We start from the raw sequence: 23,940 nt of genomic DNA on the forward strand, positions 1-23,940 counted from the left end.
AAAAGTGTATAGACTGTGAGGAGAAGAGGGCCTTAGATCTTTGCTCAGAAGAACCATGGGTATCTGGAGGGAAGAGGAGAAGGAGCTGGCAAAGATCAAGGGGGGGGGGGGCAATCCAAACATACCACCAAGTCAGCTTAGCAAATGAGAAGTGGAGTTGGGATGTGTCCTGTCTCAGATAGGTTCTGCTGAAGATCCAGGAAGTGCAATGAGGTGTTTCTTCATTACCATCCATGGCACCAGTACTTTCTATATCTCAAAAGGCACATCTCAGGATCAGAAAACTCCCTGCTATAGATTTCCACAGAAATAGAATAGTACAAACATAAGGAGAAAGACCCTTTCCCATCTTCTAATTTTGGTACAGATATGTCCACATCCTAATCTTTGGAACCTGTGAATATGTTATTTTACATGGCAAAAGCGACTTTGCAGATGTGATTAAATTAAGGATTTTGAGATGGAAAGATTATCCTGGATTATCTGAGTAGCCACAAAGTAATTAGAAAGGTCCTTACAAGTGATAGGCAGGCCAGTCAGAGATTTAAAGATGCCACATTGCTTGCTTTGAAGATAGATGAAGGATTAAGACAAGGGAACTTTTTTGAGGTGATGGAAATATTGTATATTTTGATTGGTAGTCGCACAACTGTATATGTTTGTCAAAACTCACAGAACTGTACATCTCAAAAGGGTGAATTTTACTGTGTGTAAATTATACAGCAATAAACTTGACTTGACATGATCTCAGTTTGCAGGACAGAGTCCTTCCGGCTCCGTGCTCTTAGCAGAGTCTGCTTGGGACTCTGTCCTCTCCCTCTCTCTCTGTCCCTCCCCTGCACGCACTGTCTCTCTCTCTCTGAATAAATAAACTTAAAAAAATAAACTTGACTTTAAAAAAATTGAAGAAAAATGTCCTACAACTATAGTCCTCAGTCCCTAGACTGAGCACGCAACCAGTAAATAACTTCGTCCAAATTTTTGGTTTCTGTGCCATGTTGTTCACATATTTGTTTCTACTAATATAGCATGCTCATCTGCCTGAAGCTTTAAATTTTAATTGGAAGAGTAATGAGCATTTCCCTTCTAAAAAGTTCAACAATTGCTCTGCCTCAAGGAATAAGGGAAAGCACCAAAAGAATGGTGATGAAATAACCTAGAAGCACAGAGGCACGTGGGAGGCACCTGCTTTGGTGCCAATCTGGAGAAGCAGGCAAGCCTATAGGAAGGAGGTCATTATGTTGAAAATAGACGTCATCTTGGTTTGGAGGGAACTTCCAACTCCGGATTCTTTAATGTTAGACTTATGTAGTTAAGGATGGCCTGGCATTAGCTTAATTAAAACACCAGTCCGTTGTACCTAAAGGCTAAGGCGCGCGAATCTCTGCACAGGCTGGCAGGGACGGTCCCCACCGAGCAGGGGTCAGCTCTCGGCCAACTCTCTCCAGCCCGGCAGGCTAACGGCCTTCTCATTGGCCACTGTCCGCTGCCTCGGGCGTTCATTGGCCCGCTCCGAATCCCGTTTACTATAAGAGGCGGGCAGCCCTGGTCCGCCGGCAGCACCAGCTTATCGCCGGCGGCAGCACCACAGGTGAGTGGGGAGGCTCCTACTGGCGGGGATCTGGTACCACCGTCGCAGATCTGGGGACGCTGGGCCGGCACGGGGCAGAGGCAGGGTCACTCCCCCAGGAGGTAACTACTCGTGGGAATCTGGATCTGGGGAGTCGGAGTTGTACCCCTGTGACGACTTTTCTCCTTTCCTTCTACCCTCTTTGGGGAGAAAAGACACAATTTTTGAGGGCCTGCTGTGTGCCAAGAACAGGCTCTTTACACATCATCTTATTTCACCTTCACAACAAATCTTGTGAGGTGGGTATTTCTTGCATTTTACATTTCTCAGCAAGTTCACAGTTGAACTGAAGTCTGTATGTATGACTCCTTTATGTTAGCAAAAACAAATGCATTCTTCTTCCTTTCCTTCTCAAATAGCAACATCTCTTTCTTCCTTCTTTCATTAAAGGAACCATCCCTTAGGGGCGCCTGGGTGACTTAGTGGGTTAGGCATCTGGCTCTTGATTTCGGCTCAGGGCATGATCTCATGGTTGGTGGGTTTGGGCCCCAATTTGGGCTCTGTGTGGACAAGCACGGAGCCTGCTTGGGATTCTCTCTCTCTCTCTCTCTCTCTCTCTCTCTCTCCCTCTCCCTCTCCCTCTCCCTCTCCCTCTCTCTCTCTCTCTCTCTCTTTCTGCCCCTCCCTCCTTGTGCTCTCTCTCAATAATAAACACACATTAAAAACAAAAAAGGGAACCATCCCTTAGACATTTCCAAAGGAAAGAGTATTTCAGCTGCAAAGCCTCTCAGCCTCACATCCATCTTTATCACCGGCACCCTAACACAGTACTAAGAGCTTTGGTACAAAGTTACAACTGACAAACAGTGCTAGTGGTTCAGATTCTACAGGTAAGCTTAACCTTGCCTCTGACCGTTTGGTTTCAGTGGTTTAAAATTAATTCCCAACTGATGTTCTAGTCTAGTTGGCTTGAGGGGTGGGGTGGGAAACTAGAGTTAAACTTTCTGGTCCAGTAAAAGTTTGTGCCTGTCAATTAATTATTAAAGAAGAATGGAATTCATTTATTTGCTTTAAAAGGAGATGCGAGCACAGCTTAAAGTAACTACAAGTGTTTCCGTGAAGCCATAATCTGTGGTTTATGAATTTCAGCGCTGAAGTTCACTTGTATACATGTTGTTATCATATTAGGTTATCTTCAGATAAGGATGTGGCTTCTATTTCCATTTTCTTTGCCAGTGCCTGTATTCCCTAGAAAAATGCTTTTCATGGACACTGTTTTCTTTTGTATTTCATTTCTACTTTCATTTTTATTCCCTTCCCCCAGTCAGAAAAGAAAATCAAGATTCTCTGGAAGATTCTCTCCCTCCATACCAGTCCTTCCCACACCATTTAATTCTGTCTTCAAACAGCATCTGTGCTTCCAAATATTTTAATTTGATAGTTCTTTATGAATATTAGATCAGATAAATTTAAATTATACTTGTTACTGATTAAACTGAGGGGAGAGAAGAGTTAGTCAATGTAAACACTTTGACCTCTACTCTTTAAAGAGACTGTTGATCTTCTGACCTCCTTCTTGGGATGTCCTCCATATTTCCAATGGGAATATATGTATATTATGTATATACATAATATGTGTATGTATATACATAATATGTGTATATCCTCCGCACCAGTGCATCTTCAGTCAAGCCAGGAAATGCAGCAGGAGAATGACTCAAAAGGGAAAATACCAGTTGGCATTGGCTCATTAGAGTGTTACTTTAAAAATAAAATCTATACTTGTCTTGATGAGATACGGGTTTAAACAAGTGTGACCTCTTGGACACTCGATAGCTTTTATCTTACCAGTCTGTGCTGTGGTTTTTCCTTCTGAAGGAGTAGGAAGGTATAGGCATGTTGAAGGGGGGGGGGGGGGGGGGAAAAAAAAGTGACAAGAGAAAATTTTGAGGTTCTGAAAAGGCTTTGGGGGTAATTGAATAAAGGAAAAAAGAACTTATGCTTCATAAGCTCAACCAGGCAACATTATGGCCAACTTTCAGTGGAGATCAAACCCCTGTGCTCTGTAAGCTTATTTGGGGGGATCTGGTGGTGGGTGGAGGGTGGCAATAGGGCAGTGAGTGAGAATTGTTTTCTTCTAGTTTCGTAGCAAAAGTTCCTTTTGAGAAACTTCATTCTTTTTTTTTTTTCAACGTTTTTTATTTATTTTTGGGACAGAGAGAGACAGAGCATGAACGGGGGAGGGGCAGAGAGAGGGGGAGACACAGAATCGGAAACAGGCTCCAGGCTCTGAGCCATCAGCCCAGAGCCTGATGCGGGGCTCAAACTCACGGACCGTGAGATCGTGACCTGGCTGAAGTCGGACGCTTAACCGACTGCGCCACCCAGGCGCCCCAAGAAACTTCATTCTTATATTGACTTAAACAAGAGGGATAGGAATGTTTCAAAATCTCAACATAAAATGCCTTGTACATGATAAATATTCAACTAATGTATCCTTCACCCTTCTCTGCCCCAACCCACTAAAGAGATATTGGTAGCAAAACTAGATCCATTCCAGAGCCAGGGAAAAAAGAGAGAATTATGAATACCAAAAAGATGGAGTGAGATCAACCATGAGTGTTAGTGCCTTTTTACAGTGGTTCCCCGAGGAACTTAAGGATTGGTTTTGAAATGTGAAAGGAAATCTTTATATAGTTTTATATGAAGAGTTGTATTCTAATCTCTAAGAGATCATTGAAGGGTGAACTGTCAGGCTATCTGAAATTCTGTCAGTTTTCCCACTGACTGGCAAAAATCACCTTTCTTTGCTGTTCTCTGATCCTTGCTCCCAGTTGTTAAATTTGCTTTCATTATGAACATGGTGGTGGTCTAGGAAGTAGCTTATATTTGCAGAATCCTCTTCCTTAAGCATGTCTTGGTGACAATATCAAGGAAAATGGGGACTTAGCAAACAGAGGCTGACCGGAGTCTTCATCTGTTTGTTTGCAAAAGAATTGCTAAATTCTTCATTTGTGATTTGGAGTTTCATAATAAAAGAACTAATGAAACTGAAAATCACCTCAAGACAAAAGAATACTTAAATTTTATGTTGCAAAACAACCTTTACCCTTTTGTAAAATGCTTAATGCCCAGAGCAAGAAAAATTCTTAGCTAAGGTAGTTTAGAATGTCAATTTTATTACATTTAACATTTTATCTTTTTTGGAAGATGGGGAAATTTGGGATGCACTTCCCATTGGTAGAACTAATATTTATTGAGTACTTGGTGTAGGTTAACTGTTCTAACAGTTTTATACATTATATATATATTTACTCCTCCTTATAACATGAGATTGATATCAATTATCCTCCCTCCAATTTTGTAAATAAGGAAACTGATGCACATAGAAATAAGGAAATGCACTTGTCTAGATAAATTTGTAGATGAATTTATTGCTAGCAATTTGCTATCTGGTTTTATTTCTGTCTTATTGTTTGTATCTGCATATGATAGGACAAAATCACCCATGCTCTGGGTGGAACAAAAAGAATGACAGTTAGATAAGAATGTTTCCAAAGATTTTCACATCTCTAAAAGCAGTGTGAGAATGCATCCCTGAATTTTTAGCCCAGAGCCACCAGTTCAGACTTTCCTGTGTATACTTAAAGTTCACCAAAGGGTCAGTTTCTTTGAAGCCGTAAGTCTCTCTTAGGATCTCTTGTTTCTCATCCATCAGTCCTTTCTGATCAGACTTATGGATGGGCCAGAAGCCATCTCCAATTATCTTTAGGATATTGGTCATGGCATGGGGGAAATGAGGGGGTGATGTGCTCCTCAGATATCATAGCTGGATCTCAGGGTACCATTCTCTTCTGCTTATTTGTACTTATTGGGAGGTCTGCCTCTCCTTCCCCCACCCCGCATACATAAGTCTGTGAATTCTTTGGAGGCAAGTTGTCTTATTTTTTAATCTTTACTTCCTTAACACTATGATACTTCATACACTTGAATGCACCCAAGTTGAAATTTCATTTACCATTAGTAAACAGTTGAGCTACAGAACAATCCAGATTATTATTAAATTTAACCGGAGTGTTTGGTTTTAAAGTATTTGACATAGAGATTGTTTTAGTTATAGAGAATAAATTGACACAATTAAAAACATTTAGGGGTGCCAGGGTGACTCAGTCGGTTGAGCGACTGTCTTCAGCTCAGGTTATGATCTCACCATTCATGGGTTCGAGCCCTGCATCGGGCTCTGTGCTGACAGCTCAGAGCCTGGAGCCTGCTTCAGATTCTGTGTCTCCCTCTCTCTCTGCCCCTCTCCTGCTCACACTCTGTCTCTCTGTCTCTCAAAAATAAATAAACATTAAAAATTTTTAAAAAAATATTTAAGCAGTTTTGATTTGATTTTTTTTTTTTAATTTTTTTTTTCAAACGTTTATTTTGGGACAGAGAGAGACAGAGCATGAACGGGGGAGGGGCAGAGAGAGAGGGAGACACAGAATCGGAAACAGGCTCCAGGCTCTGAGCCATCAGCCCAGAGCCTGATGCGGGGCTCGAACTCACGGACCGCGAGATCGTGACCTGGCTGAAGTCGGACGCTTAACCGACTGCGCCACCCAGGCGCCCCAGCAGTTTTGATTTTAAATCCAATGAATAAATAAGTATTTGTTAAATGTTGAATTATATATCTCAGTCTTTTCTTGGTGCCCTAAGTAGCCTAGTTTCTTTCTTCTGTGGGGAAAACATCAGGATGCCAAGCCACATTTTGTGTTTTAAAATGGGTGAGAGAGTACCGGGTTTTTGAGTTCCAGTGAACTGTTTAGTAATTTTGCTGTATTAGAAAGGTTAAGAGGCGCCTGGTTGGCTCAGTCGGTTAACCATCCAACTTCAGCTCAGGTCATGATCTCACCGTCTCATGGCTTGTGGGTTCTAGCCCCATGTCAGGCTCTGTGCTGACAGCTCAGAGCCTGGAGCCTGCTTCGGATTCTGTGTCTCCCTCCCTCTCTGCCCCTCCCCTGTTTGCACTCTGTCTCTCTCTCTCAAAAATAAATAAACATTAAAAAATAATTTAAAAAAAGGTTAAATAACATGCCTAAGGTCATATACTGATAAATATCAGACCAATGAATAGATATGTCTGACTTCACCTTCCAAATATTTCTGTACACTATTTAGCAATGTAAATAGGTGCTCAAGAAGATGCCAAGGTAGATCTCTAGTTCATCTTCTGAGAAGACAGCTCTCAACTAGATGCCAGGAATTTTATACTACCTTCTATGTTTCTGAACATAACCAAATACTCACTGAAACCGAGCTACAACTGCATCTGTGACCATTGCTATAAACAGGAGGTATATGTTGTGGCAATCTTGAACTCTGAGGGGAATGGACTTGGGGAGATCAGGGAAGGCTTCCATGAGTTAATGAAGTTTGAGCTGTGGGGAATTTGACACAGTCTATGTGACTTCAAGCCACAGCATCATTCTATACCTGTTCTGGGTGGTACTGCTTCAGACTTGGATCCATGAGTGTGAGCAGCTAAAAGGCAGTGGAATTGGTCACATCCATCTAAGTTGTTAAAAGTTAATTCCACTAGAACTGCAACACAAAACTGGGCAATTAGGAAGAATTAATAAGAAAACTAATAAGAATAAATACTCCATATACTGTTTCCATTTATTAATCCCGATCTTATTTTTCAGGTGAAAGTTATTATACTCCACTTTCATGCCCACAATATCTTTACCTCCCCCAACACACATACACCGAGTTGGATTTATAGTCACATAGCTCTTGTAGGCTAATAGGCTAAATGGCCTTTCAGGGCCCACAGCTTGGGGGATTCCAAGTCGGAGAAGAAAGAAGATACTTAATGTGGAACCAGAATTCTCTTGGCTAGCTGTTATTCTTGTAGCCCCCATGTATCCAGAGCTGCCCAGGCTCTTGAATTTATGGAAAAAAATAGAAGGCCTTGTCCTTGTTCTAAGGGGCTTGCTGCCCTGTTAAAAGACAAGACGATGGGAATGCAAGCTGGTGCAGCCACTCTGGAAAACAGTATGGAGGTTCCTCAAAAAACTAAAAGTAGAACTACCCCACGACCCAGCAATTGCACTACTAGGCATTTATCCAGGGGATTCAGGTGTGCTGTTTTGAAGGGACACATGCACCCCAATGTTTATAGCAGCACTATCAACAATAGTCAAAAGTATGGAAAGAGCCGAAATGTCCATCGATGGATGGGTAAAGAAGTTGTGGTATATATATACAATGGAGTATTACTCGGCAATCAAGAAGAATGAAATCTTGCCATTTGCAACTACATGGATGGAACTAGAGGGTATTATGCTAAGTGAAATTAGAGAAAGACAAAAATCATATGACTTCACTCATATGAGGACTTTAAGAGACAAAACAGATGAACACAAGAGAAGGGAAGCAAAAATAATATAAAAACAGGGAGGGGGATGAAACATAAGAGACTGTTAAATATGGAGAACAAACAGGGTTACTGGAGGGGTTGTGGGAGGGGGATGGGCTAAATGGGTAAGGGGCACTAAGGAATCTACTCCTGAAATCATTGTTGCACTATATGCTAATTTGGATGTAAAATAAAGAAAATTAAAAAAAAAAAAAAAGACAAGACATGTGCGAATAAAACTTGAATTTAAGACCCAGTATAAATAAATAAAGTGCTGAAATTGTTGCGGGAGAGGAGGTAGGCTTTAACAGAGAAAGAGTGGCCAGTTCAGGCACAGTAGGAAGACTGTAAGAAGCCAGTAGGCATGAATCATGCCCTGAAAGGATTGAGTTAGAAAAAAAGAAAAGGAAACTACTAACATGCATTGTATGCCTATTATATTCCAGGCACTGTTAGCAATGTTTTATCTTATGTTGGTCTCATTACAGTCTTGCAAAGCATATCTACAAATCCATGTTTCACAGGTGAGGAAACTAAAACTTGGTTAATGTTATCAAGTATTGTCTTTGGTTTCAAATATTGTCAAATACAGCCTCTCTTGCACAACTTCTTTTTTAGACCTCTCTATTTTCATACTTTGTTTTTAGAGAAGTACACCAAACTCATCATGATTGAAGACAATAAGGAAAATAAAGACCATTCCCTAGAAAGAGGAAGGGCGACTCTCATTTTTTCCTTGAAGAATGAAGTTGGTGGACTAATAAAAGCACTGAAAATCTTCCAGGTAAGCGCTCTCCATATTTTTATACTTTCGCATAAAATCCTTCTAAAAGGAGTCTCCAGAATTACATTTAAAGTGTAAATTATTGTAAATTCTTCTTAAGCACTTAAATTTCTAAAATACTGCTCAATTCTCATTTATGGAAGAGAAGATACAAATAACTAATAAAGGAGCTGGGAGGAAAGAGTCACTTCACGGATTTCAGAGAAGCAAATTTTAATTTTATTTTAATTAAATAAAATATTAAAATTTAATATTTAATGACATATTCATAATATATTTAATGATATTTTTAAGATAGCAAAATAACAAAGATTCTACAGTTATACTGTTCCCTACTGTCAAAGCTTTAATGCATTTGGGACTTAAATACACCTTTGGTATGAGGGTAACTTAGTATAATGCTTAGGGAAACAATAGGCGGAACAATAGGTAATGCCTTAAAATGTTCTTGTATTTTGAGGCACCTGGGTAACTAACTGTCCGACTCTTGATTTGGGCTCAGGTCATGATCTCACGGTCTTGAGATCAAGCCCCATGGGGTTGGGCTCGGCACTGGATATGGAGCCTGCTTGGGATTTTCTGTCTCCTTCTGCCCCTTCCTCACTTGCTTGTATTCTCTCCCTCCCTCTCTCTCTCTCTCAAAAAAAAAAAAAAAAAAGTTCACATATTTTGATCCAGTAATTTCATTTCGATAAACCCATCCTAAGGAAATAGGGGTCAGGCAGAACATGAATATTTACTGAGTACTTACTGTGTGCCAAGTGCCCTGCTAGAATCTAAGGATGTAGACCTGAACAGAGTAGACACAGTACCTCCCCTCACAGTGTATATAATCTAGGGAGAAAGACAGAAAATAAACAAATAATGATAGTAAATAAATAGTTACATGTGTATAAAGTGACCTAAAAGAAATACCAGATAGTACTATGATAGCATTGAACTGGGGGACCTAACCTGGTTTATGGGCTTAGGGACACAAAGACTTATTTATAAGAACTAAAATTATAAACAAAGTACTTGTTCAAGGGGAGGGAGCAGGTTAAATTATGCTAATAGAACTTCACTGGCATTAAACTCTTACGCTCTGGAGGCAGACCACCTGAGTTCAAATCCTTGCTCTGTCACTTATTGGCTGGGTGACCATGGAAAAATCAATTGGTCTCTCTGTGCTTCAGTCTTTGCATCTATAAAGTGAGAACCCTGCCTCCCTCATAGGGTCATCGTGAGAAATAACAGAGTTAACATATGTAAAGAGCAGATGTTAGCTCTTTTAAAAATCAAGTTTATATCATATGACATGCTATTTTATAGCCATGTGAAAATAATACTTCAAAGAATTAAACATTTTACATAGAGACCAGTAGTCTAGAAGAGTTTGCAATGAAAAGCATGTTTTTCTACTCAATACACCAAACATATCCTAGTCCCATTCCCTAGAGGCAACCACTTTCAACTATTTCTGGTGTTTAATTCCTTTGATGCCGAATTTGTGATATCTAAATATTGTTTTGATCTCTCTCTTGGAGTTATCAACTTTACATGATATTCATTTATTCTCTCTTGTGAATGATGCCGATAACCATCACTTCTTCCTCTTCCTTCTCCCTAAATTTGATAATTACATGATTATTTTAATTTCTTTATTGATTACCTTTGAGTTTTTAAATAACATACCTTTATTTCTTCTTCTACCCACTGTCTTTTTTATTTTATTTTTAATCAAAGAATGTGTGTGCATGGTTTAAAAAGTGAACCCACACCATAAAGCTTATAAAGAAAATAGTAGTCTTCTGCTTCATGTCTTTTCATTTTTAAGGTAAGTTTAATTTATTTTGTTAACCTTAGGGCGGAGGGTTGACTTAATCATATATCTTAGATCACCTGTAAACGATCATCATCGACTTATACAGCCTCCTCCTGTTTTTTTTTTAATTTTTAAAAATTTACATCCAAATTAGTTAGCATATAGTGCTAGCCTCCTCCTATTTTTTATTTTTTATTTTATTTTTTTTAACGTTTATTTATTTTTGAGACAGAGAGAGATAGAGCATGAACAGGGGAGGGGCAGAGAGAGAGGGAGACACAGAATCTGAAACAGGCTCCAGGCTCTGAGCAGCCAGCACAGAGCCCGACGCGGGGCTCGAACTCACGGACTGTGAGATCATGACCTGAGCCGAAGTCAGACGCTCAACTGACCGAGCCACCCAGGCGCCCCTCCTCCTATTTAAAAAAAAAAAAATTTTTTTTAACGTTTATTTATTTTGGGGAGCTAGAGAGAGCGGGGGAGGGGCAGAGAGAGAATCAGACACAGAATCCAAAGCAGGTTCCAGGCTCTGAGCCTGTCAGCACAGAGCCTGACGCGGGACGCGAACCCACAAAGTGTGGGATCATGACCTGGGCGGAAGTCATTCAACCGACTGAGCCACACAGGAGCCCCACCCTCCTCCTGTTTTATTTTATTGTTCCATTCGATCTCCATTTCTCCCGCCTGATACACAACTGCTCTGATATGTTTGATCTGTACACTGAGTTATTTTCATGTGCACTTTACAATATGTGGAGTTTTTTGTGCGTGTCTTAGTAATTTACATTTGTAACTGTATGATACACTTTTTCTTTCAGTCAGCACTACCCATGTATCCATTTCCTTTGTTCTTCTAACTGTGGCATCATTTCCAGGGTGCACTCATTCTACTCATCTTCAGCCTGCAGGAGGCAACTATTTGAAGCTCTTTTGACTGTCTTTTCTAGTGCTTACTTCTATGGGTTTTTTTGCTTGTTTTGTTTCTTGTTTTTTGAAAGATTTTATTTTTAGGCAATCTCTACACCCAAGATGGGGCTCAAACTTACAACCCGGAGATAGAGAGTCGCATGCTTTACCGACAGAGCGGCCAGGCACCCCTACTTCCATGTTCATAAACAATATGCTCATTCTGCTATTTCTTGATTTTTTTCACTCGTAGATATTACCTACCGATTTCTTGCAATGGAAATAAAGACTTAGCTTTTTTGACACAGCTCCCTTTCCAGTGGCGCCCTCAACTTTCCTTCCCCTGAATCTTCCCAATGCAGTCATGTCCCAGTTTTTGGCTATGCCAATTTTTAATGTTTTCAATATTAAAATTATATAAGTCCTGCTCAAAGAAGGCCATATTATCCATTATTTTGACTTCCTTTTTGGTAAACAGGATTACAATTTAGTGTTTAAAAGCATGGAAAGTTTGGGGCGCCTGGGTGGCTCAGTCGGTTAAGCGTCCGACTTCAGCTCAGGTCACGATCTCGCGGTCCGTGAGTTCGAGCCCCGCATCGGGCTCTGGGCTGATGGCTCAGAGCCTGGAGCCTGCTTCCGATTCTGTGTCTCCCTCTCTCTCTGCCTCTCCCCCGTTCATGCTCTGTCTCTCTCTGTCTCAAAAATAAGTAAACGTTAAATTTAAATAAATAAATAAATAAATAAATAAATAAATAAAAGCATGGAAAGTTTGAATTCCAGTTCTGACACTTATTAGCTGTGTGTCTTTGGGCAAACTGCTTAACTTCTCTGTGCCTCTGTTTCTATAATTGAAATACATGACAGGGAATGTCTCACTTATTACTTCTACTTTATATAAAATTTCCTGGATCTTCCTGACTAAATTTTTCTTGCAGATGGAAAATAATAATTTTAAATTATTTAGTTATATTTCCTCACCAAATTCCATCAAAATTTTGATTTTGATAGTGTTCAATTTATAGAGTAATTCAGGAGGAAATGACTTATTGCTTCTTTGTCTCAAAAAAACATAATTTAGCTTTGTATTTATTCATGTCATCACTCAGAAAATATTTATCGGGGTCCCTGGGTGGCTCAGTCAGTTGAGCATCTGACTCTTGATCTCAGCTCAGGTCTTGATCTCAGAGTTGTGGGTTCAAGCCTCATGTTGGGCTCCACACTGGGAGTGGAGCCTACTTAAAAAAAATATTTATGAGTGCATTCTTATTATAAAAATTAATAAATGCATTCTTATTATGAAAATTAATAAGAAATGGATTAAACCCTCCTTTACTTCTTTCTAAAAAAGTTTTAATTCCAGTGTAGTTAACATACAGTGTTATACTCAGATACCACCTCACGCCAGTCAGAGTGGCTAAACTGAACAAATCAGGAGACTACAGATGCTGGAGAGGATGTGGAGAAACGGGAACCCTCTTGCACTGTTGGTGGGAATGCAAACTGGTGCAGCCACTCTGGAAAACAGGGTGGAGGTTCCTCAAAAAGTTAAAAATAGATCTACCCTATGACCCAGCAATAGCACTGCTAAGAATTTACCCAAGGGATACAGGAGTGCTGATGCCTAGGGGCACTTGTACCCCAATGTTTATAGCAGCACTCTCAACAATAGCCAAATGGTGGAAAGAGCCTAAATGTCCATCAACTGATGAATGGATAAAGAAATTGTGGTTTATATACACAATGGAATACTACGTGGCAATGAGAAAGAATGAAATATGGTCTTTTGTAGCAACGTGGATGGAACTGGAGAGTGTTATGCTAAGTGACATAAGTCATACAGAGAAAGATAGATACCATATGTTTTTACTCTTATGTGGATCCTGAGAAACGTAACAGAGGACCATGGGGAAAGAAAAAAAAAAGGTTAGAGAGGGAGGGAGCCAAATCATAAGAGACTCTTAAAAACTGAGAATAAACTGAGGGTTGATGGGGGGTGGGAGGGAGGTGAAAGTGGGTGATGGGCATTGAGGAGGGCACCTGTTGGGATGAGCACTGGGTGTTGTATGGAAACCAATTTGACAATACATTTCATATTTAAAAAAAAACATACAGTGTTACATTAGTATCAGGTATGCAATATAGTGATTGAAAGCTTCCATACATAAACTAGTGCTCAACACGCCAAGTGCACTCCTTAATCCCCATCACCTATTTCACCCATCCCCCCACCCACTTCCCCTCAACCCAGCTCCCCTCTGGTACCTGTCAGTTTGTTCTCTGTAGTTAAGAATCTGTTTCTTGGTTTGTTTCTCTCTCTTTTTTTTCCTTTGCTCATTTGTTTTGTTTCTTAAATTCCACATATGAGTGAAGTCATATTGTATTTGTCTTTCTCTGACTGACTTATTTCACTTAGCATTATACTCTGTAGCTCCATCCACGTCATTGCAAATGACAAGATTTCATTCTTTTTTATGGTAGAATAAAATTCCATTGTATATGTGCATATATATATATATACACACACACACACACACATATATGTATATGTATACATATATTTATGTGTGTGTGTGTATACATACACACACAACATCTTCTTTATCCATTTTTTAATTGATGGATACTTGGGCTCCTCCATAATTTAGCTATTATAAATAATGCCCCTATAAACATAAGGGTGCATGTATCCCTTCTAATTATTGTTTTTGTATCTTTTTGTGTAAATACCCAGTAGTGTCATTACTGGATTATAGGGTAGTTCTGTTTTTAACTTTTTGAGGAACCTCATACTGTGGCAAGTGGCTGCACCAGTTTGCATTCCCACCAATAGTGGAATGCAATTTCCTCCATGTTGCTACAGCCAATGTCAGAAACTCTCCTGTACCTCTGATCAACTCCAGTATATTTTGTAACTGGCTTTCTTCCATTGATTCCATGATAAAGTCTATATTCCAGGATAAACCTTGCCCATTCCAATTTTCCAATATCCCTGATACTCTTTTTTTCTTGTCAGTTCATGTTCCTAATAGTTCTTACTTCATCCCTACCTTTACATATGCAGTTCCTCCTGTTCTGAATCCCCCTTCTTCTTTTCTGTCTTCCCACTCTATCTATTTCTTAAGACTCATTTCAGTTCCTATCTGCTCCATGGAAACTTCTACTTCCTCCAGCCCATAATGCTTTTTCCCAGGACATCTCTGCACCCAAATACTTATTACTTCTATTTCTTTTAGTCTTTCATGTGTTAGCTTACCAGATTATAAACTCCTTGCATATCTTACCTTTCTTTGTATGCTTCACAGCCCTTACCTGGCTACGTAGGTGTTCACCAAGTTAATTCAAATTGAACTGTTAGTGTTGGAGATTAGCTATTCCAACCTTGTAATTTTTTTTTGTTTGTTTGTTTTTGATGGAAAAACTGTTGGGTAATTGGTTCTTATGTTTCATTATTATGTCACCAGGGCTGGTCCTCAGCTATCCAAATTGGTAAGAGAAGATATCCTCCTCCCACAGGCTTGCACATATGGCACCCAGCTCAGGCTGGCATGGGGAGAGAGCAGAAGAAGCAATCTGCTTCAGCTGGTTACTAAGTTTGTAGCTTAAGAGATTTGAGGTATTAAATACTCTGTTCAAGCTGTTCAGCTAATTTTATTAAATGCATATTCGCAAAGGAAACTTTTCTTTCTAAAGGACTAACATTAATATCCCTTTTTGAAAACTAGCTTTTATTTGTGAGAATCTTTGAAAAGTTCTTTTTAAAAAAAATTTTTTTTTCAACGTTTTTATTTATTTTTGGGACAGAGAGAGACAGAGCATGAACGGGGGAGGGGCAGAGAGAGAGGGAGACACAGAATCGGAAACAGGCTCCAGGCTCTGAGCCATCAGCCCAGAGCCTGACGCAGGGCTCGAACTCACGGACCGCGAGATCGTGACCTGGCTGAAGTCGGACACTTAACCGACTGCACCACCCAGGCGCCCCTGAAAAGTTCTTTTTATCTAGGAGGTTTGAGAATTCTACCACTGAACCACCAGTGCTCACAGGTTTGATATTTTGGTTTGAAGGCCATTCATTTCTGGCAATTCGACGGACTTTCTAGTGGGTGATTAATTTTTCAAACTTTTTTGAACAGTACCTAATTAGGGGGAATTACTTTGCTTGTTGCATCAAAAACAGCCTCTTTCTCCTTTGATATTATGGTGAGTGTGGAATTGATTTTTAGTGGTAATGAATGTGACGAGTTCAGTGACTAATACCATTTGAGGCTGTCATATGTATCTTCACTCTCTGCTTTACACAGGAGAAACATGTGAGCCTGTTACATATTGAGTCCCGAAAATCGAAGAGAAGAAACTCAGAATTTGAGATATTTATTGACTGTGATATCAACAGAGAACAATTGAATGATATTTTTCATCTGTTGAAGTCCTACACTAACGTTCTCTCTGTGAATCCACCAGATAATTTTACTGTGAAAGAAGATGGTAAGTTCGAAAAGTGAAAATCCCGCTGAGAAGATTAAGTACATCATGTGTGTCCAATCTTGTATTTATCTTGGAGGCATGAAAATAAAGATAAAACACTGTCTCCTCAAATTTCTTACAGTCTAGTAGTGAAGGAAACCCCAAATGTAATTGCTTGAAATACTACAGAACAATTATAAAGCAACATTTTTATCAAGTGTGAAGGAACATGAAAAGGAAACGTTGGGTGCAAGAAAGAATTCAGAATAGTTAGAAATTGATTAAGTTTTCTCAGTTTCCAAATCATCAAACATTTCTTGATTTCACAAACCTTCAATTTACAATCCCCGAGCCCTTAGAGACTCCCACAGGGCCTACCATCTGGCAGATATTAAGTGAATGTTCAAATTTGTTGAGAATGTTGACAATTGCTGATGATTATGGTATGAATACACTCTTTACATACTCCTTCCTGTCTCCATTTCCACCAAAAGCAAGTGAAAAGCAACACAGCCTTCTAAGGTTTCAGATGGCTAAGATCTTCTGTTGTGAAAAAAAAATCCTCATAGTTTACTTGGGACAAAAGACAAAAGGATAATCCAACCACATTATATATATGTTACTCAATTTAAAATAGTCTCTTTAGATTATGCACGACATTAGGGTATAATCAGGACTGATGCCGATCTGTTATGCATTTGCATGGCTGTGTAAGTTATTAAAATACTAATATGCTTCCATTTCTAAGTGGCAGATAGCTGCTTCCCCAAATCCCTTGAGTGTCCCCACCATGCCCAAAGTCCCTGTGCTCCAGATGCTATCTTAGGTGTCCCAGGCCCACCACAAACAAACAAAGGATTAACATCTGGCAGAGCAGGAGCCTAGGACTGGTGCCCCTGTGGTATTCGGGGTTAAATCTGACTATCAATTATGAGTATGTTACAAAGAGCATTAAATGGCTAGAACAAGAAGGATTGAATTCTAGTCCTCTCTCTTCCAATAGAGATGAGTTACCTTGGATAAATTACTTCTCATCTCTGAGCTTTGGTTGCCTCATCTATAAAATGAAGAATTTTTTAGGGGCTAAATGGTTCAGTTGGTGTTTAGGGAACACCAAGTTGTGTCAGATGTCTCTACTAAGAAACAGGGATACAGGTATACATAGTCCCTCCCCTAGAGTCCTTCCCATTCTTTCCTGTAAGACACAGATATGAACAGATAATGTTTTAAAGAATCAGAAACAGTGTCACAGGAGCCCAGAGGACAGAGAAATAGCTCAACCTACAAGGTCAGGGGAGGTTCATTAGATCTGAGTCTTGAAGGAAGAGAAGGATATTTTCAGGAAAACAGAAGGATGGGGTGAAGGAGGAAGTGGGGGTGGGGTATAGGTATTCCAGGGAGGAGAATAGCATATGCAAAAACCCCAGAGTTCTCAGAGGGCCTGTATGTCTCAGGGAGGGTGAGAGATCAGAGTGGCAAAGACATAAATGGTCTCTAAGATCCTTTGCATCAACAAAAATAAGCGTTCATTCTTATTAAATTTGTACCTTTGGTCTGCAAAGTTGTACATCCTTACTCTGCTTTTTTAAGGATAGCTGGGTTTTAGTTTTTTTTTTTTTTTTTTTTTTTTTTTTTTTTTTTTTTTTTTTTTTTGTACTTTAGGTCTATTTCTAAAGTACAGCATTTCTCCAACACCTAGGAACTCAAGGAAATCAAAAAAAGTTTTAAACTCAAAAATTTTGGATAAACTTTACTTATTAAGAGATAGAGCAATATACTTGTATAAATTTTGCCTCAAAGTACAAGCTAAAATTAAAAATCTTCTCCAGGGGCGCCTGGGTGGCTCAGTCGGTTAAGCGGCCGACTTCGGCTCAGGTCATGATCTCGCGGTCAGTGAGTTCAAGCCCCGCGTCAGGCTGTGTGCTGACAGCTCAGAGCCTGGAGCCTGTTTCAGATTCTGTGTCTCCCTCTCTCTGACCCTCCCCCGTTCATGCTCTGTCTCTCTCTGTCTCAAAAATAAATAAACGTTAAAAAAAAAATAAAATAAAATAAAATAAAAATCTCCTCCAAATGTATCCATGACTTTCTTAATTTCTTCTTCCTTCTTGCCTTATTTAAGATCATCTATTCCACATTCAGTGGTTTTGTATTTTGCAGGTATGGAAACTGTTCCTTGGTTTCCAAAGAAGATTTCTGACCTGGATCATTGTGCCAACAGAGTTCTGATGTATGGATCTGAACTGGATGCAGACCATCCTGTAAGTATCTTTAATAAATCTTTTCAAGAGAATATTTTAAAGCAAACTAAAAATTAAGGGAAATTATTTTCTTTTTTGGAGATTGTGGTTATTCTAGACTAAATAGGATCTTGTTTCACTCTGGATTTTGGGAAGTTCTGGTAGTCTTCCTTGTTGGTGGAATCCAGACTAAAGGCCTGAAAGAGCATCCAACCTCAGTGGCTCCAAAACACCTGTCGCATGCCTGGCATTCCTATTACTAAGAGCTATTCCAAAAGTTATTCTAAAATGAAGACAGAATCTGAAGCAGTTTTTATTTATTTATTTATCTATTTATTTATTTTTAATGTTTTATTTATATCTGAGAGAAAGAGACAGAGCATGAGGGGGAGAGGGACAGAGAGAGAAGGAGACACAGAATTGGAAGCAGGCTTCAGGCTCTGAGCTGTCAGCACAGAGCCTGATGCAGGGCTCGAACTCACAAACTGTGAGATCATGACCTGAGCTGAAGTCGGATGCTCAACTGACTGTCCCACCCAGGCGCCCCTGCAGCAGTTTTTACTAAAGTGGGGCATGGATTGTTGGAAAGGCATGTAAAGATAGGAGTGAGAAAGACTGTCCAGCATGATTGGTTTATTAGGTGGTTGATGAACTATGAAATTGTTTCTTTGGAAAATTACCTGGGAGACAGTATAGGCATGAGTTGGAGAATTAGTAAGCCCAAAGCATCAGGGTTGTTTATGGAGCTCTGCGGTCCTGGGAAGGTGGAGAAAAAAGATCGCAATTCTGGAGTCAACACCAAGGTTTTGATCTGCCACTTACAGCTGTATACATTGACTGTGTATTGCCATAGCCAGTCCTTAGCTGATCTGCCTATTTTTTTTTCTATAATATCTTATTAGGCAACTTATTAATTGGGATTAATACATTGCTGTACTTGCTCAGTTGGAAAGATAAAGCACACATATATGAATAAACACAAGATCAAATTGTGAAAAGTGCTAAGTGGCACGGATAAATTGCTTTGAGATGTACACAAGAGGACAAACATGTCTGGTTGAAGAGGTCAGAGGTCAACCTCTTAACTAGGCTTTGAAGGATTTTGGTAGGAAAGAGATGGAGAGGAAAGATAATTCATTGCAACATGAGCAAAGGGTCAGAGGCAAGAAAATCTGGGTCATGTTTACGGAGTGGTGACTAAGTCAGTTTTACTGATCTACTACCAAGTACTGCTGATTTTGATATCCTAAATATTGCTTAAATTTGTTCCTTATTTATACCACACCTTTAACTCATCTCCCAGCTTCCAGCTTGCCACCTTAAACCCATACTCCTCATAGTCACTAGAGCAATCTAAAACCTCAGGATGAAAAATTAAAAAAATAAATAAAAAAAAAATAAAAAAAAAGAAACGGGGCGCCTGGGTGGCTCAGTCGGTTAAGCGTCCGACTTCAACTCAGGTCACGATCTCGTGGTCCGTGAGTTCGAGCCCCGCGTCGGGCTCTGGGCTGACGGCTCAGAGCCTGGACCCTGCTTCTGATTCTGTGTCTCCCTCTCTCTCTGCCCCTCCCCCGTTCATGCTCTGTCTCTCTCTCTCTCAAAAATAAATAAACGTTAAAAAAAAAATAAAACCTCAGGATGATCATTATCCCTTTTCTGACTAAAGATCACCACTGATACCTAGGTACACATCTAAGAAAATTGAAAACATATGTCCACGCAAAAACTTGTACACAAATGTTCATAGTGGCAAAAAGTGGTCCATCCACTAGTGAATAGACAAGTAAAGTTTGATATGTCCCTAAAATATAATATTATTGGCCATAAAAAAGCATGAAATACTGCTATATGCTACAATATGAATGAACCTTGAAAACTGATAGTAAAAGAAGCCGGTCACAAAAGACCATATGTTATATGATTCTTTTTATATGAAATGCCCAGAATATGCAAATTCATAGAAACAGAAAGTAGATTAGTGGCTGCCAGGGTCTGAAGGTGAAGGGAAATGGGGAGAGTTTGTGAATGAGTATGGTGTTTCTTTTGGGGATAAACGTTTTTTGAAATCATAGTAGAGGTAGTTGCACAACACTGTGAATGTACTAAAAATCACTACTCTGTACACTTTAAGATTTTATGGTGTGTGAATTATATCAATAAAGCTGTTACTCACCCATTCACTGATTGATTGATTGATTGATTGATTGATTGATAGAAATCACCAGTGGCTTCCCATTACCCAAAGATGGAATCCAGGCTGTTTCAGACCTTTCCTAGCAGACCTCAAACCAGTCCACTCCATGCCCCACCTCCTCCTCCAAACTCCAGCAACACTGGGTTGCTCCTGTTTCCCTAGGCCCAGAATGCTGTTTTTCAGCTCTGCACTGTCACTGCTGCTGTCCTTTCTGGCCTTTTCCATCCAGCTATCTCCTTTCCTCTTTTGAGACTTAGCTTAGGAGTCGTTGTTGGGAAACCTTTCCTGACCTACCCCCTGTCCCCCATACTCTTTCACATACTGTCTGGGTTGGGACTTTCTCTCTCTTTCAAAGTTTCTCTTTTGAGTCCCAGTGGCATTTTGTGCATATCTCTAATAAGGCAGTTATCATATTGTTTCATAATAATTGGTGGATATAAACTCCTTGAAGACTCAGATTGTGCTTCATTAATATTTGTTTCTCTGGATTTTAGCACAAGGCCAGGTGCACAGTAGGGGTTTGTTAATCTGTGTTAAAGAGAAGGAGACTCATTCTCCCCTTTCATTCTCCCCTTGTTTCCTATTTTGCATTATTGGCTGTTTTCTCCTGGGTTTTGCATTTTGATGTCTTATTTTATCTATTTTTTAAAAAATTTTTTTCTAGGTATAGAGTCTAATGTTACTATGTTATCTTTTTATTATCATTGTTTGCCTTTGCAAATATGATTATGTTTGCATTTTGCGATAAAATCTAAGGCTAGATTAAGTTGTCATGATTTTGTGTATTAACTACTATTTTATTAGTAATTACTATTACAGGAAACTATAACTGAAGATGTAGTCAAACGATTAAGAAAAAAAGAATCTCACCCTTGGTAAAGAGTTGTGTATTTAACTAGGATGCTGCTTTTCTTATTCCTCAAACTATTTTATTTTTGTAGCCACTATAGGATTTTTGTGTCTTTGTATCTATAGAATCTTTTGTCCTGGTAGCAACTATCGCATAAAGCTTTCATGTAACATCGACTTTAAAATAAAAATGATCATCAATTTCTAAACAATGCTTACTCAAAATAATTCTGTAGCCCTTTAATTTCATAGCTTGAGTAAAAGTGAAATGTTTCCTAAAGATCATTTGTCAAGTATTTTTTAGGGTGGATATTTAAAAACTTTTCTTTAATTATCAGGGCTTCAAAGACAATGTCTACCGTAAAAGACGAAAGTATTTTGCAGACTTGGCTATGAACTATAAGCAGTAAGTATATTATAAATAACACATATAAAATAAATGAATAGAATAAGTTATACTCATTTAGTAAATAGAAAGTGAGTGCTACTATTTATTGAATGCTAATTCAAACTAACATCTGTGTCTCATTAGTGGAGACCCCATTCCCAAGGTTGAATTCACTGAAGAGGAGATTAAGACCTGGGGAACCGTGTTCCGAGAGCTGAACAAACTTTACCCAACCCATGCCTGCAGAGAGTATCTCAAAAACTTACCTTTGCTTTCTAAATATTGTGGATACCGGGAAGATAATATCCCACAATTGGAAGATGTCTCAAACTTTTTAAAAGGTAATAAGTGAATTACTTTTTTGTAAGGGGAATGTTGAACTCTGTTGTGATCATGACAGAATTAAAAAAAATTTTTTTAATGTTTATTTTCGAGAGAGAGAGAGAGACAGAGCGTGAGCAGGAGAGGCGCAGAGAGAGAGGGAGACACAGAATCCGAAGCAGGCTCCAGGCTCTGAGCTGTCAGCACAGAGCCCGACATGGGGCTTGAACTCATGAACCGTGAGATCATGACCTGAGCTGAAGTTGGACATTTAGCCAATTGAACCACCCAGGAGCCCCATCCATGACAGAATTTTTAATAAAAGAATAAAGTCAAGGGGCTCCTGGGTGGCTTAGTCAGTTAAATGTCCGACTTCAGCTCAGGTCATGGTCTCATGGTTTGTGGGTTCAAGCCCCGCATTAGGCTCTGCACCAACAGTGCAGAGCCTGCATGGGATTCTCTCTCTCCCTCTCTCTCTCTCTGTCACTCGCCCCACTTACATTCTCTTTCTCTGTCTTAAAATAAATAAATAAACTTAAAAAATTGTTAAAGAAGAAGAAAGTCAAGTACATAGGAGGTCAGATTTTCCTTACTCCGTCCTGGAGTATTGGATCCAGTATGGGGCACCCCATTTGAAGAGGGACAATCATAACCTGGAGCCGGTGTAGAGGAAAGTGAGCAGAATTATAATGGGATTGGAAAACATAGTATATAAATAAAATTTGGAGGACTCTTAGGATATTTAGCCTGGAGATTTAGAGGACATTATAGCTTTATTTAGGTACCAGATGATCATCTTATGTAAGAGAGGAATTACTATGTGGTCCTAAAGTAAATGACAATTGGATTGAAACTGCAAGCTTTTGGCTCAAAATGGAGAAGACCTTGTGTTAAAAGAGCCATTTAGAAATGGAACAGGCTCATGAGATGATTATTTCTGCCTCCCCAGAGGTTTTCATACAAAAGCTCTATACCCACTTGTCTGGGATATGGTAGAGGAGATTCAGGCTTCTTAGGGGAAGATTGGTGTAAATGATCTCTGAAGCTCCTTTCCACACTAAGACTCTATCAGTTTCCCAAGGAAGATGAGCAAGTAGAGGCATTAACAGAGTAGGTTAATTTTTTTCCTTTTAGTTCTTCATGCTTATTTGGTGCAGGTTTCCTTATTTTTTCTAGCTAGTTTAGGATGTAACATGATCAGTAATTTCCAGGGTTTACAGTATGTAAGAAAAATATATATCCCCTTTGATCTCAGGGAACAAATAGAAGTTATGCTTTTCACTCAAATGGTTTAGTTTATTTCCACCGTGGTCTGAAATTCCTATCACTGAATTTCTTACATAGATTGTCATAAAAGTCTATGAATTTACTCAGCTCCATAATTCTTATTAGTCAACCACTATGCGCAAAACTAAGAACTAAACAGGAAAAGGCATGATAGTTTTACAAGGGAAGATTTCGTGTACATGGTTCCTATAAAAACCAGATTTAAAAAATAGTGATGAAGGATGACAGAGAACCAATGCACATGACCTCGTGGGTCTTACAAAGATGGACAAGTATATACTATGGAAGTTATCAAATTAAATTTGCTTGAGATTTGGAGGAAATATTTTGTTATGGGTACAAAACTGAAAGCTATTCACTTGGGGTCTGGAGCTTGAATTGTCTGCAGAACATGTTGCTACAGGTGTTTCAAGAGAAACTGCCAAAGAGGGAAACCAAACTTAAATGATACTTCAAACAAAACATCAGTTGGAAGGAGTTCTCTGCACTGTCAAATATGGTAGTCCCTAGACACATGTGGTTGCTTAAATAATTCAAATTAATGTAAATCAAAATGTTAGTTTTCTATCCACCCTAGCCACATTTCAAGTGCTTAATAGCCATATGTGGTTAGTGGCTACCCTATTGGGCAGCCTAGATATAGAACATTTACATTATCATGGAGAGTTCTATTGGACCATGAAATCTACCCATCAGAGTGGGAGAATCCAAGTACAAAGCAACGGGGTGGAAC

The 23,940-nt window shown here is 39.3% G+C and overlaps 1 protein-coding gene across 2 annotated transcripts in view; it reads left to right on the top strand.

The window, feature by feature from the left end:
• Nucleotides 1-1,066: 1,066 nt before the first annotated feature.
• Nucleotides 1,067-23,940, top strand: part of TPH1 (tryptophan hydroxylase 1) — a 32,062-nt gene continuing 9,188 nt past the window's right edge. The window contains exons 1-6 of one of the 2 annotated variants that reach the window (XM_040495688.1): nucleotides 1,067-1,591; nucleotides 8,624-8,760; nucleotides 15,769-15,952; nucleotides 18,089-18,189; nucleotides 21,550-21,617; nucleotides 21,744-21,940. In XM_040495688.1, coding sequence (XP_040351622.1) covers nucleotides 8,644-8,760; nucleotides 15,769-15,952; nucleotides 18,089-18,189; nucleotides 21,550-21,617; nucleotides 21,744-21,940 — 667 coding nt within the window. In that variant the 5' untranslated portion in view covers nucleotides 1,067-1,591; nucleotides 8,624-8,643. Of the gene's footprint in view, nucleotides 1,592-8,150; nucleotides 8,501-8,623; nucleotides 8,761-15,768; nucleotides 15,953-18,088; nucleotides 18,190-21,549; nucleotides 21,618-21,743; nucleotides 21,941-23,940 lie in introns of those variants that run through there. The other variant, XM_040495689.1, reaches the window with a different exon arrangement.

The sequence above is a fragment of the Herpailurus yagouaroundi genome, unplaced genomic scaffold (genome assembly GCF_014898765.1).
Source record: "Herpailurus yagouaroundi ecotype Mexico unplaced genomic scaffold, PumYag 187, whole genome shotgun sequence".
Classification (NCBI taxonomy): domain Eukaryota; kingdom Metazoa; phylum Chordata; class Mammalia; order Carnivora; family Felidae; genus Herpailurus; species Herpailurus yagouaroundi.